Source organism: Pleuronectes platessa, chromosome 9, assembly GCF_947347685.1.
Source record: "Pleuronectes platessa chromosome 9, fPlePla1.1, whole genome shotgun sequence".
NCBI lineage: Eukaryota > Metazoa > Chordata > Actinopteri > Pleuronectiformes > Pleuronectidae > Pleuronectes > Pleuronectes platessa.
The window spans coordinates 21,626,408-21,641,056 of NC_070634.1; the positions used below are offsets into that span (position 1 = coordinate 21,626,408).

Sequence of the window (14,649 nt, forward strand, 5' to 3'; positions counted from 1 at the left end):
GACGATACACTTTCATTAGAATCCTGTCAGTGTAGTGCCACATGCAGTTGTGAAAACTCTCCATTAGAGGGAGACATATGTATGTGAAGTTTCCCTGGAGGCTGCACAGAAAACACTGCGGTTGCATCATTTCATTTCCTGCTGCCATATGACTTTTGCAATACTGAAATAGAAGTTGGGCAATAAACAGGTTTTGCTTTGAGATTAGTTGAGAAACTTGAACTTGTTTTTTGTAAAAGCTGAAGAAAAGTCCAATTACATGGGATGAATAGAGAAACTTTCCCGACATAAATATTAATAGGTGATAATTGTAGAAACACAAACACACACACACACATTCATCTGTCAAGGGACTTAAAATAGAAATTGGAAATGAATAGTTGTTGCAGAGCATTTTGTATTTATGTATTCTCACCATTTCACACAAGTACTGATGAATGTGATATATATATATATATCGGGATGACATCAGGTGATGGATATATCCGTTTGGCTTTAAAGGGATAGCTCACCCAAAAAAGGATATCCCTCATTATTTAGTCACCAGTATGCTGATGGCAGAGTTGGTGAAGTGTATAAATCCACAAAACCCTTTGAGTTTCAGGGGTAAAAATAGTTGCTACCAAATCAAACACAATTTAAGTAAATGGCGACCACTTCTTCAAACAGACTTTTAGGCTGAAAACATGGTGGAAATGATGCCGGATGTCGTGTCACTTCAATAGTATTGAAACTGCTAAAGTGTTTTGTGGACTCAAACAATTCACCTTCCACCCTCCATCGTTCTCTTAGTTTGTAGTTAGTGAATTAAAATTTTTGGGTGAACTCTCCCTTTAATAACCAATCCATTAAATACCAGTGAAATTTCTACAGACATCATTTCCGTGTACTCAGCAGGTTTTAGCTGCAGGATGACGCGTCCGGGTTTTGCAGTAATATACTGGAACTCATTTCCCTAGGCAGCAGTCATCGTGTATCCCCAGGCAGATCAGGAGGTGTCGCGCTGGAGCCGGAGCTCTTGCAGCAGGTTGCATCAGTCTCACCAGATGAGGCCCGTGGCTGCAGCGCCCCCCACCGGCGCTCTCTCTACATGAGTAATGCAAAGGGACACGGACGTCACATTTCCGTGTGTGAGGAGACAAGTGATCTCATACTTGCCAAGGACATCTGTGACAGAGTGAGCTCAGATATCAGGGAGTGTTCCTGATAGAAGGATTTACGGCTCGGGAATCAGGTGAAACAACCTCAACCTTGGCCAAGAGATAAGAACGGCTGGTTAATATGAAACTAGTGATACAACCGAGAGCTCCTATCAGGGAAAGTACAGTCGTTTTCACTGAAGCTTTCTGGCTTCGGGCTAAACATCCGGAGACCACAGACAACAAACAAGACAGTGTGTAGTTCAAAAACGCTTTATTGCTTTTTTTTTTTTTTTAGAAAAAACAATACAAAAATCTGTAGCAACTGTCATAAATGTTGCCTTGAGTGAACTGCAATCATTCAGATGGTACAGTAAAGTGCTTATTTTAAATCAAAATATCTTTTGTATTTAAAGGATGTATTTATTTCAGATTTCTTCCCAATGAACACGATGGGTGATTCAGACAGTGTTAAAGGTATGTTCCCAAAAAAAAAAAAAATAGGAAAAATGTTGACGACTGGATCCACTTAGACACCCCACACCACGTCCATGAAACAAACAGTTTATAAAACTTTTGATCAGTGTTGCTGGATGTTAAATGCTTTTGCCTTTGGGCTACATTCAAATTATGGGGAGGTGGATGATGATGGTTATTTGAATGAATGAATTTTAACACTTCCTTCTTCAAAATGACATACAATATAAAAGTTGTGAGGCTTTAGGATATCATTTTGTCCCAGTATCACCAGTAAAGGGCAGTCGGAAAAAAAAAATAGCGACTGCCACTTGACAAAAAAGTAGAAATGGTCATGACCAAGAAAACTCCCATATACCATTGAGGATATTACAGAGTATGGCCAAATCTGTGCGTTTGAGTATCCAACCCTATCAAAAAAAGTAGGGACTAACTTGTCTGATGCTCTAAAGGGGGAAAAGGCAGAATACTGAAGTGAACAGGTATTTTCAAAAACCCCAAGATTGCCTTGTTCATTAGCTTAATGGTTTGAGATTACCGATAGCAAAGTAGTTTCCCAAATGGAGAAGAAACAGCTGCATACACAAATTCAAGTAAGTCTTAGTATAAGACATAAAACCCCATAACGATGCATCTGCAGAAAGGTATTTTTAGAACTAATACAGTGTCCTTTTATCAGCATAATGGGTCCTGTGACACCATTTCCAGAGTACCATCGCCCCAGTGCTGGCGACAGGACATGGACAATCAGAAGTTTCCCACTTGTCACTGCAAGGTGATGGATCACAAGTTCAATGAACCGTCTTTGGTGAAATGGCTACAGTGTTGTGATACCACCTCATCACGAGTCCATTACCTGTCAGTTTCAGAATGAGCTTTAACTTAATCTGAACAAACGACAACCAAAAGATTATTGCCAACTCTTACAACAAAAAAAAACTTAAAAACTTGCCTTCACTGGGCATGAACGCTCCAGATCAAATAAACAAACTCCATCTTCTCACCTCATACACCACATACTCCGAACTTTTAAAAACACATACATAAAAAAAAAAAGAAAACTTAAAAAAAAGGAAAAACATCTGGTGTTCACTTAACTGCACCTGCATGGAAATCACCATATAGAAAAAAGAAGCTTATTAACAGCCATACAAAAATGGGTGGGGGGAAAAGAAAAACAAATCAGTGTGGCACATTGACATGGAGTTTTCAAACATGAAAAATAAAGTAAACTTAATACAGCTACACATCCTTGGAAGACTTTTTTTGTTGTTTTTCTTTTTATGGAATGTTTTTCTTTTTTTTACTGTTTCTATTTTTTTTTAGAGTAATCTCATCTGCCTCTTATTTTGTAAGAGAAATTTGTCAAATAATGGTAAATGTATTTGATCAACAAATGAGAATCTGTCACATTGGCCAAAATGTTCTTCAAACCCCTGATGGGAGCTTTAACATATACTGCCAAAAGTTGAGGTTAAATCTAATGCATCATTTGATCTGTAAAAAAAAAAAAAAAATAATCTTACCGAAAAATTAACCCCAAAAATTTGAAAAAGTAGTTCTCGTTGTGGCAGGTCATTCTTTACAGAGTAAAGTTAATTGCCTGTTTTCACCTGTCTAGCCAATTAACATACTGTATAACCAGCGTGTACCAACATACCAGGTAAACTCAGAACGCACTCTGAGGTTTTATTTAGCAGTGGCCAAGCATCATGGCCCAAGAAAAATAGTTTTAATTTAATACTATCAGACTTGCCTAACTGTCTCATAAACACTGAGCGATGTGGCCCCTGATGATTTGGCTTCTTATCCAATTGGTGCAACAGTAAGTCAGAGCTGGCTGGGTACAGAAAAACATTCTTCCGGAGCATTAAGTGCTGGACAAGGGCGTGTTTCATTTCAGCCATTTACACAAGAGCTGTGTGGAATTGATCCTAAATGAAGGAGGAAAGAAAAATCTTTGAAGCGTCCCCAGTCGCACAATGAACCGCACCAGGCACGGACAGCATTGACTTTCAGCCCTCCCAGCCCTGTATACTGAATCCCTTCAAGACAAGAACAGCCTTCATCTTGGCCTATTGCATAAGCTTGTATGTATCTGCATATGGGCCATTCATGCAAACACATACAGGCAAAGAGAACATTCCAGATAACTTAATTCACAGTGGATCCAGTTGTAACGTGGGAGCAGCACAACAGGTTGTCCTTTGGTGTCTGAGCTTAGTTTTGAAGATAAGTGTTCTGATTTCTTCTGAACCGAGTTGTATGAAAAGAAAACAGAACAGAGCTTTGAAAATACTTCCATCTCTCTCTCCCAAACCATTACCTGGCCCCCCTCCCCAGCCTGGACGTGCACATTTGCTATGTGCAGACCCAGGGATAATGTGCTTCAGAAGTGCTGCAGAAGGGCAGAAGGCATTTAGAGGAATAGCTGCAAGCAGCAACTTCCTTTACAGCGAGGCAATCAAGCCTGAATGGCAGAGGAATCAAGGCCAGCTAGAAATCAGAGAGAGTGGCCAGGAAAGGGGTGGGAGAGTTTCAGGACAGTCTTAGATCTGGACTTAAATCTTAACGGGAGGTCGGAGGTCAGGGTTGATGACATTCAGGCACAGTCTCCCATGATAACCAGAGGGGCCAAGAGCTGACGGAGCTCCGTAGCAGAGACAGGCCCTCCCTTGGGCAGGCTGCCTCGCTGCCTGCGCTTGGCCAGCTTGGATTTGGAAAGAGGTGAGAGGTGGGTAGAAGAGCCAGCGGCAGTAACAACAAAGGGGACTTCCTGCTGCTGCTGATCTTCCATGTCGTCCTGTTCAGCCAGCTGCCGGTTCACAGCCATGGCCTTTCCAGCAAAGAAAGTCAGATCCCTGGCATTGCTGGTTCTAAAAAGGACAAGAACAGAAAATGTGAAATCTTTGAATAAACTTCAAATATTTTAAATCAGTGTCAAATGAATAGAGTCTTTTAAAATAGTGTAATTCTAAAGTCATCTCACCTTTGATGCAAAATGGATGTGGGCAAAGTGTCACATGCACCCTGAAAAAGGAAAATACATTTTAGTGCCTTGAAACACACTGCATAAAAAACTAAAATGTGTGTCAAAGATATGAAGAAATGGACTCCTAGTTGTAGACTTACCCCCTGCACCCAGGGGTGCTGCAGCACCTGGCGGGCACTCAGGCGGTTTTTGGCGTCCCGAACCAGAAGTTTGGATATCAGGTCTTTGGCACTTGAGGAGATGTGAGCCCAGTCTTTCTCTGGATACTCGTATTTCCCTTCCTGAATACTTTCAAATAAAGTGTTCTGGAAGTGGAGACAAAATACAATTAGTTGACTTAACCTTAATGGGCAAGAACGACAGCTATTTTCATTAATGTCCTGTAAAATATATATGAAAGCAGTGACAGATTTTTACCTGGCAGGTGTGGCAGGGCTCCCCCGATTCCCAGCCACAGTCACCACCACAGCGACCTACAAATGGTGGGTAGCCACTCAGCATGATATAAAGGATGACTCCAAGGCTCCACAGGTCACAGCGCTTGTCGTAAATTGTAGCCTCCTCACTGAAAGCCTCAACCACCTCAGGTGCCATGTACTCTGCTGAGCCACACTGTAAAAATACACATGGAACAAAAGAGAAGAGGTTTGTCAGCCCCAGGGATGACATAAAATGAAAAACAGTCAAGATAGTACAAAGTGAGAAACACTGGCCCCTCTGTACATTCCCTCATTCAGCTGAAAGCTTATGATTCAAAGTCTTTCAGCTTGATGCCTTCTCTTGGCTTGTGCAGTTGGGGAGGGAGGCGGGCAGCCTATGTGACAGTCACATGCTTATCTGAAGTGCTGGCCGTTCAAAATTACCTCTACAGCTTTTCTTAATGTCTTGAGAACAGATGTAGAAACATTTTGTACAGCTACATTTAAAGGGTGGAGAAGGGAAGAGCTGGACTATAATGATGCAGGTTAGTGTGGGTAGGCAGCAGCGGTGAGTCACTGCTTTAACCAGTCAACTGTACACAAGCCAGGCTGAACAGGCTGATGGCCGGGATGGGCTGAGCTCTGACGGTGCCTTGTTATGTAGCTAAGAGGGAAATTAGGCCAAACACTGAGCAGGGAAAAGAGGATTGGCTGTCATGCAGTAGCAGAGTCTGGGCTGAGACTTCACCGGTTACATAACTTGGAAACAACAAATTATTTTTTGATACTGAAAAAAAGAGCAGGTCAGCAGTTCAGCAGGGCAGATGTTTGTGGACAGGATGTTACCATTACCTCATACTTTTACATCCTTAAAAATAGAGTTTGGATTCTTTGAGATTTATAGAGGATCCTACTATAGACAACTGCTGGTCTAAGGTCAGAATATCTCAGCAATTTCCAAAACTGTAGCACAAGGTACAGCACGTCAGTATAAACATCAGTTAAAAACTGCATCCTGGCAAAACCCCCCTATCCTCCCTTCCATCTGTGGAGCAGCATGTTTACATTGAATCGTTCACTCTTTTGTGTCCGAGTACCATAACCCAGCTGTCTCCAGACTCCTCCTCCACCCCACTGCGACCTTATGTAATGAAATCTGCTGCACAGGAATCTAGAGTCAGACAAAGCTGCTTTTGTCGGGAGAGAACACCCCAACCCCCACGATTGCATCGACATGTCTGTGACGGCTGCATCCACAGACAAACCTCAAGGATTGAGGCCAATAGAAGCCCCCACCCACCCACACAAACAAACAACATCTATGCTGTCCAAGGTACCCTAAAACAGAACGGCAATAACATAGCTGTCCTATCGAAATCAGTTATCAAGGCTAATCTTGTTTAAAAGCTGCCCGGACACACGGCCAATCCAAGACAAGTCAGGATAAAGAGCCAATCCAGCACTGCCTGCAACTGCCAGTGATAAGGGCTGAAAACAAGGGGAGTGCAAGCAATCGCGATTCTTTGGTCAAAAACCTAACCTCAGGTTTATTCTTCCAGAAAACGTCTTCTGCACTTACAATCACAGTCGCCGCAAACCTCCCTGTGAGCTGCAGATATATAATCAGCTGCTGCTGCCGCAGGATTTCTTGGTATTGTAACCTGGGGCTTTCCAGTGAGCATGTGACCAATGAGACCATATTAACAGACGCGATGATTCACAAGTCTGCAGTTTGTAAACTGCAGGATTAGCTGAAGAAGCTTACAGAGAGGGGACCTGTTCTGTCATCATCCAGCTGTACCTGCAACTGTCAGGAGAACCAACTACAGACTGGGGAGCGGTGTAGTGCCCAGTTCACAGCTGCAGCACTTGTGAGGATATTTGAACAGCTCATGCCAAGTACTTGGGCAAGGCAGGCACTTGTGCAGCATTCTCAGTAAACTAAAATTAGTATTTTTCCTAGAAAGGTCCCTCTCCTCTCCCTGACGTTCCTTGTTTATAGACTGCACGAACACATCCACAGAAAATTATATCTTTAACAGCAAACTTAAGCCAATAAAGGTCGCTCAGTAGGATCATAAACTTTTGCAATAAATATAACATTGCATTATATATAGCGCAACAACTGTAGGAATGTAGGCAAAGAAGGGGGCAGGGTGAGAATGCCAATAGTGAGATGGAAATCAGATAACATTGTCCCTGTGACCAAGGCAAAGAAAACAAGTCAAAGCGCATGAGCAGACTGGGTACTCGTCCCTCCCACTTACCCCCACCTCCCACTGCCCAGCCAATCACATCTCAGTTGCTAGGTATGGGGGGAGAGACTAACAATTTCTAGAACAGGCCTTATGCACAGCCTTTGTATAAAGAACATAAAGAAAGCGCAGAGCAGCACAAGCTGTGGTTGGGGCCACTGGGCGGAGACTAAACAGAGGGTGGATGTTTTTCTCTCTCATACCACAGAGAGAAAAGGGAAATGAGCAGGAGTGTGTATGGCTTGTTTTCATTGCAACTTCTTCAAACCAAGGGACTGTCCTTGTAAAGTAAAAATGTTTTCCCTGTAGCCTTATTACATTCCAAGGCTACCACATTGTGTTTAGTTCAAGTATTGTAGGTATGTACCAAAATTCCCTGTGTAACAGGTTATAAAATAATCACAGAAACATGAAGACAAACAAAAAGGTGCATTGCACTGCACAAAATAGACATTTACTCAGGCTCCACTATGAGGCCCCTTGTAGACTAAAGTGAGGCCCCAAAACTATCCCCCCTTCAAATAGTTCAGGGAAGGGCTCTCGGTTCTTTAGTTCTGCTAAAGGAAGATGAAGTTACCAGTGTTGAAAACCCCCAACACAGGCAGGCATGCACTCCTGCAGGCTAAACCACTGTGCTTCACCTGCTCCCATCCATCTCTCCCCATCCCCCAAGACAACCAACAGACAAGCCTGTGTTGACAAAAGTAGAAAGCTTGCGGTTGAACTTTGCCAATTCTCTGAGTTTGCAAACATCATGCTTTTCCAGGTGCCTTTAGAAGACCTTTGTGTTGTGACGACAGCACGAGGGTTAAATCCTCATGACCCCCCCCCCAAAAGCTTGTGGGCCAAAAATATTTGTTTCTGATAAGCAACAGGACGTGGACATTAAACTGAGAGGTCTATAGCCAAGTGCTGCCGATACTTCAGTACGATAAGGGAGGTTACAAGCTGTCATACTGGGACATTCGGGACACAATCCTAGCCATCATGTCAGAGAAAACAGCCTAACACTGAAGTACCGTAAATTTAAAACACAACGTTTACTCCTCCAATCAGCGAGCTGTCCTGCAGCTCGCGCCACTCAGGGCTGCCCAATAGTCACCCAGCTAGTTGGACTTGATAAACTTTTAAAGCCTGAAAACAACTTTCTTATCCACAATCAGGAATTTATGAGCGAACTGGGAAACGTGAATCAGATTAGCTTCATTGAGCAGCAATTTTTTCCTGTTTATTAGGGTTGTTGAGCTGGATGGCAAAAAAATACAAATGAGCAGCTGGACTTACAGGAGTGAGGAGCTCAGGGGTGGAGATGGGTGAGCTGTCGCTGTTCAGCTTGATCCCACTGCCCAGGTCAAAATCACAGATCTTGACTGGGGAAATCTGGCAAAGACATACAAATTCAGGATTATTCCAAATCATTTGGATTTTGTATATTCGTATAAAAACTACTCGTGGGAGGAGATATTTGAACTGTCTATTATCATCACTGTGGTTTGTTATCACAATCTATGAGCAAATGATCAAACTTATCAGCACATTAGTTGCCCTTTGAACGGTTAGGACTCAAACATGGTTTCAGTAAACTCACCTTGTCGGCTCTCTCACAGAGAATGTTTTCAGGCTTCAGGTCTCTATGTGCCATTCCTAAAAAAGGAAAACAATGAGTCAATTTTTCTTTTCACCGACATCTGGCCAAGCTGTTAGTATGTAGCAAGTCCTATTTTCTGTTAAAAGAAAAGTAATGTGTCCCTTGGTCAATCGATCGAGAAATAACATTGTGTACAATTTATCTAATGTAAGGAACGGGATCCCTAAATCGAATATGGGGCAGTTGTGGACAATTGGTGATCAATAGTAGTAATTTAATTGCTTGTCATTTTGCAATTTTGTGTAAGTGGTCTTACCCTTGTTATGCAGGAAGTCTAACGCACTGGCAATGTCCTGCACGACAACACTGGCTTCCTGCTCACTGAAGTGCTGCCTCTTGTGAATGTGTGCCAAGACTGACCCTAACAGGGGGAAATTAAAGACTTGTTTACAAGCAGAAAAGCATAGAATCAATGTCTTACCACACACAGACCGTAAACATACATTAGAGGAATCTTACTAAATAAACAAAGGGATAATGATGCAGACATCCAGCAGCAGCTATAATTCACTCACCTCCTCTGAGCTTTTCAAACACCAGGTAGAATTTGTCTTCCTCTTCAAAGAACTCCACCAGCTCCAGGATGTTACTTTAGAGTAGAAGAAAAAAAGTCCAATGAGCCACTGGTAACCGAGTCCTCTGACGGAAACTTTCATACAATCTCTACAGTATTGGGGAATTACAGCCACCACAAATTTGGTCAGCCTGCAGAGCTATATCTATACATTCATCCTCATGTGGAATTATGTTTAACAGGACATGACATTACCTGTGGCCCTGGCACTGGTAGAGCATTTCAACCTCACGGAAGACACGGCTGCGGCTGTGACCTGGTCTTTTCTCGATGATCTGAAACAGAACAATGTCATGGCTGAGCTTCATTATCTAATAATAGACACCTAAACATGAGAGCCTGTAACATCCATGTGTTTCACAGAGGTGGGATGAAGGAAAATGAGGTTGGCTCTTGGATTGCTACAGAAGAATCTAGCTCATCAGTGAGAGTTTATATTCCGTCGAAGGCCACCCCCTAACACTGCACCGCAAGATACCACCTGTGTCTGTTTACTGTAGAGCAGGCGGTATAGCCTAGATTACATACTCCATATAGAGTGCCCTATAACTGGTCGCCTTAAAGACCAAACATTCATCCCACCCTGTGACACAGTTGCAAGAATAGTGTAACCTACTTTTGAAGGGTTGCTGCCATAGCAGAGATATAACAGAATAAGACTGGAACAGTCACACAATCTCTATATTTAGCAGTCTTGTGTGATTCTAAATTGCACTTAAGGAGTCATTAGTATATCCCATCTGCTAAGCTAAAAGTGTTTACGCTATCAAGAAAGCCTGCCTAAAATTAACCTTTATGCTGCCTGGAAATAAACAGAAGGGCCACGGGCTGCAAGGTCAAAAAGTGACAGAATGATAGACTGCTGACACCGGAGCAAAAGGCCTGAATTTTCCAGCTCTGCTCAGTTATTGTCTGCTTGGGAGGCTGTGCATGTTTCTCTTCCTGGTTGCTGGATTACAGCTGCTATTGAATCCTGTTGGGGCCACGGCAGCAGTGTATGTCTAGGATTAATGCACAGACAAGGGGCCTGTGAGTAGCCCAAAGCCGCTGCAATGTTCCAGTCTGAGTCAGCAGAGCAAACGGCCCCTGATCAGCTCACTTTCTCCCAATCACAACACAAATCACAGTGATGCCAACAAGCCGATAAATCAGAATCTGCAACACAATGCTATCAAATCAATTACCAAAATGATAAGTGGGTGGGCTGTTACTTGCGAGGTGGTACATTTACAGTCGTTTAAAAAAAAAAGAAGAAAAAAGGCACAGATTAGAGGCACAGCAGCCAGCTGCAAAACAAGTCACTAAACCACACTGCAGGCTTAAACATCAACCTTTAGTTAGGGCTTGCAATGCACACCCTCCTGTGAGTCCTTGGTGCTGACGCTTTTGTGCAATAGCAACACAAGGAGCCCACACATGCATCTCATCCCAGTCTGAAGGGGGAGGGGAGAGACATCTGGCAGGAGCCGTCTGAGCCCCAGCCGACTCCCGACTGACCTCCAGTAACTGCAGAACCCTGTGTCTCCACCCCCAAAATCGCAAAGTCCCAAGGGATCTACCACACCATCTCAGGATAAACATTACCAAGAGATCATGGTCACATGATGGAATCAGGTCTCCTATTCCTCTGAAATATTAATGGCATTACATGGACACTTGCTCTCGGCTCAAACAAGCATGAAACTGTCAACACTGTTCCAAACTTAAGCAGAACTACCGCAAAAAATTAGAAGCGAGAAGACAGATCACTGGTTATGTCCAGTGTCCAATAGGATAAGACGTTACAGGCCAAGCACTTTTATAAAAATCTCTTGTCCCACTTTGCTGCACTTCCACAGATAAAATAATTTCACACTGTTTTGTTCCTAAAAATGAGGAAATGAGCATTAAGTGTATAAAAGCAAAAAGGGAAGTTCCAGAGAGTCAAGATTGCATCCACGCCCCATTTGGAGAAGAAAAGTTAAAGTTTAAATTTACCGAGCAAGGAGAACAAAGCTATGTAAACACCCTGGGTCACAACCCTCACCCAGCATCCCCCCTCCTTCCCCTCTGTGGGTTTTGTTTTGACACAGTTGCCAGTACACAATGTTCTCAGCACTAGCGTCCTCTGTAGGCTAAATGATTAAAGAAAGGGGGTGGGTATATCCCTCCCAGTCCTCCGATTGGATGACAAATTATAAAAACAGTGAGGAGAAGAGCCTGTAAGCAGCAGCTCGGGTTGCACACTCAGGGGAAAAACGGAAAAAAACCCACAACACAGATTAGAGCCTGCAGCTACCCAGTAAAGAGCTGAACTAGTGGGGGAAAAACAGAATTACAAGGCCCAAGGATCAGAACTTCACATGACAAGATTTCTAAAGAATTAACGGTGAACAGAAGGCAGCAGGCACACATTGACCCACATCCCACAGTCTAGTTCTCTTCCATTTAACTCTCAAACAGCATCTAGAGACACATGGTTCCTCCTTGTATAGAGACATTTAATTGCACAACTCAGATCATACTGATCACTTGTCAAGGTGCCCGACAGACTGGAAGCATTACAATGGTAACTACATTTACAGAGGAGAGAAGATTTGCAGGAACAAAGACTCCATATATTTTGAATATTGTTTTAATATATTTCAGTCTTCCAATAAGTGTGTAAAAATGTCTTACCTTGACAGCATACTCATTGTTGGTGATGAGGTTAATGCATGTTTCCACTCTGGCATAAGCGCCCTCCCCTAGTAACTCATCTTGCAGTCTATAGACATCTGTGGCAGAAAGAGGACTCGGTTAGAAAAATGATTATTTCACTCATGATGAAAGGAGGATGTCACAAGTTGCTGCAGATAATATTTGATTACGAGTGTTAAGAATAGCAATATGATAAGTTGGGCTTAAAAGCTTTTTTACCCTCAAATCGCCCAGAGAAACTGTCAGTTGCCCGGCAACGCTTCTTCTTCTTGTTTCTCTTCTTGGCATCGGGGATGTCGATAGGCCGGCTGGAAGGGATGTCTGTGGAAACAGGAGCGCCCACATTATTATGAGCAAGTAAAACCATGCAATTTGTGTGCAAGCACATCTGTTGAGATAGAAGTGTACATTTCATTTGGAGAAAGCTGACTGAACAGATATGTTGGCTATGTTGCACCAAATGTATCATGGGTTGCATCAACAACGCACACAAATAAGTTATTTTAAACTGCACTCAGCAGGTTAGAATACTCACCATATCTTGGGGAGGAATCAAAATTAAAGGACGAATCAATTAGATGGGATCCATTTTTAGTGAAGTCGTCCGATTCAAAGGGATTTTGACCCTGAGAAGAAACAACAAATGTGCCCGTTAAGGTCTGCAATCTCAATGACGGAGAATGCACTAGTTGTTATGACAGATAAGAGAGGCCCGCTTATCTCCCACCGTGCAACCATAAACTAAAACTACATTATAAAACACACCCGAGGGACTGAAACTCTTGAAACTGGAACGTGTGATGCACAGCTACACAAATCAATTATCATAACAGGATATGTGCAGAGCAGGAAATACAAACGTCTTGTTTTTGTTGGCTTTTCAATGCTTTAGTCTTCTCAAATGTGCTTCCATGAGCCACGTGGAGTGTTCATCAGTCATAAGATGCGAGAGAGCAACAGATGTGTTTATATATAGCAAAGTGAAGCCCCCCCCCCCCACACTTGCAGGCTGACAAATGTGCTCCGATATAGACTCTTCCATGAGGCCCACAAATCTCACCTTGAACGAGCGGTGGAATCCGGTGACTTCGGTGATCTTGTTCTGCACCATGTTGGCTTCGATTTGGGTGGAGATTGGGTGTTTGACTGGCGGATGTCGGCGGCGGCAGCGACAGCAGTGGTGGTGGGGTTGGTAGTTTTTGGTTGGCGTGGGGTCAATTTGCACTTCTCCGAAACAGAAGGTGGCTTCAGAGGGAGTCGCAAGTGATCACACTGCCCTGGCTGGTCAGCTTTTGAACGGGAGCCCTGTGGACAATACACAGGAGAGGGGGGGGGGGGGGAAACACCTCAGCGTTACAACACACAACTTAGTACCGACACGTAGAAAGAGCCAGTTGTCTGTAAACTAGCACAATCTAACAAACACGACCGACGCTAAAACGAAAAGACGCTCCTAACTGTGACATATCGCACGTCCGTGGTGATTAAAACAACGGACAGCTACTAGCCACAACACCACCCCCCTATAGCGTCAGTGCTAGCTGTATGCAGGACGTTAAATTAAGAAGCTAGCGCAGAGAAAACTGTCAAACAAAGCGCGTGTGAGTAAGATGCGCATATTTTTATTTTTTTGAGGGGGGGGGGGGGGGGGGGGCGTCGTGTTGGGGCTAAAACATGAAAAGCATACATTAGCACCAGGGAGGCTAACACCTGATTAGCTAGCAATAGTGCTCGAGCTGAAATCCAACTTTTAACCCCCCCCCCCCCTCCCCCGTCAGAAAGCTGCAAGGATCTGGCGTTAAAACGGTAACGTCACCGTGTTCGCGTCGCGTCACGTAGACACCAACAAAGGGGAGAAGAATCGCCATTGCAAAGCCTCCATGTTAAAATCCACGTTTTTCTCTTTGTGTGTCCGTCTCTCCTCCACTCACCCCGTTGTTAATGTTACAGCTCCAGTGTTGGCGTTGTTGACTGACCCGCTGCTTCAACAGCCCGCAGAGGACGGTCGCCGGGGAGGAGGGGGAGGGAGCCGCCTGATCGTAAGTGCGTGGAGGAGAAGGTGGCTTCAACAACAGCGTGGAGGCTTTTATAACCTCCTCGGCCCCTGACTCCTCCTCCCCCTCCTCCTCCTCGTCATCCGCACTCCGCTGGCTCCGCCCCATGGGTCACGTCAACACCACTGGATGCGGAAAGTAGGTTCTAGAAAGGACTCGTTCCGTTTCGCTCCATCGCTCCTCTACGAAGCTTGTGGACGTTAAAAACACGCAACCCCCCCCCCCCCCGCAGCGTGCTGAAGAAAACTCACAGCTATCAATTCATTTATTGAGGCTGGTTTTATATGTTATCGACTGTTATTCAGAAGAAGCCCCACGCAACAGAATGTGTTGAGGATCCGAAATCGGACGCGGACGCGGAGCTGTATTTTGTGCAGGGGCGAAGTGGCGAGTACGTGCTCATCAGCACAAT

At 43.9% G+C, this 14,649-nt stretch overlaps 1 protein-coding gene across 1 annotated transcript; it reads right to left on the reverse strand.

The window, feature by feature from the left end:
• Positions 1-1,396: 1,396 nt before the first annotated feature.
• On the reverse strand, positions 1,397-14,266 carry mknk2b (MAPK interacting serine/threonine kinase 2b). Its single transcript, XM_053430552.1, has 14 exons — positions 14,115-14,266; positions 13,244-13,488; positions 12,719-12,809; positions 12,403-12,504; positions 12,163-12,260; positions 9,700-9,779; positions 9,446-9,519; positions 9,187-9,291; positions 8,871-8,926; positions 8,567-8,662; positions 5,026-5,220; positions 4,749-4,913; positions 4,606-4,646; positions 1,397-4,492 (listed from the first exon to the last, which is right to left on the reverse strand). The coding sequence occupies exons 2-14, from the start codon at positions 13,292-13,294 to the stop codon at positions 4,219-4,221; spliced, it is 1,428 nt and encodes a 475-aa protein (XP_053286527.1). The 5' UTR covers positions 13,295-13,488; positions 14,115-14,266; the 3' UTR covers positions 1,397-4,218.
• Between the last annotated feature and the right edge of the window lie 383 nt (positions 14,267-14,649).

What these genes read in the sequence shown, in the direction of transcription:
- mknk2b (XM_053430552.1), bottom strand. Translation starts at nt 13,294, where the DNA reads ATGGTGCAGAACAAGATCACCGAAGTCACCGGATTCCACCGCTCGTTC. An exon ending in TGATTCCTCCCCAAGATATG is followed by an intron (nt 12,505 to 12,718) that starts GTGAGTATTCTA and finishes CTGTTTCCACAG; the next exon opens with ACATCCCTTCCAGCCGGCCT. An exon ending in CCCCTGAGCTCCTCACTCCT is followed by an intron (nt 5,221 to 8,566) that starts GTAAGTCCAGCT and finishes GTATTTTTACAG; the next exon opens with TGTGGCTCAGCAGAGTACAT.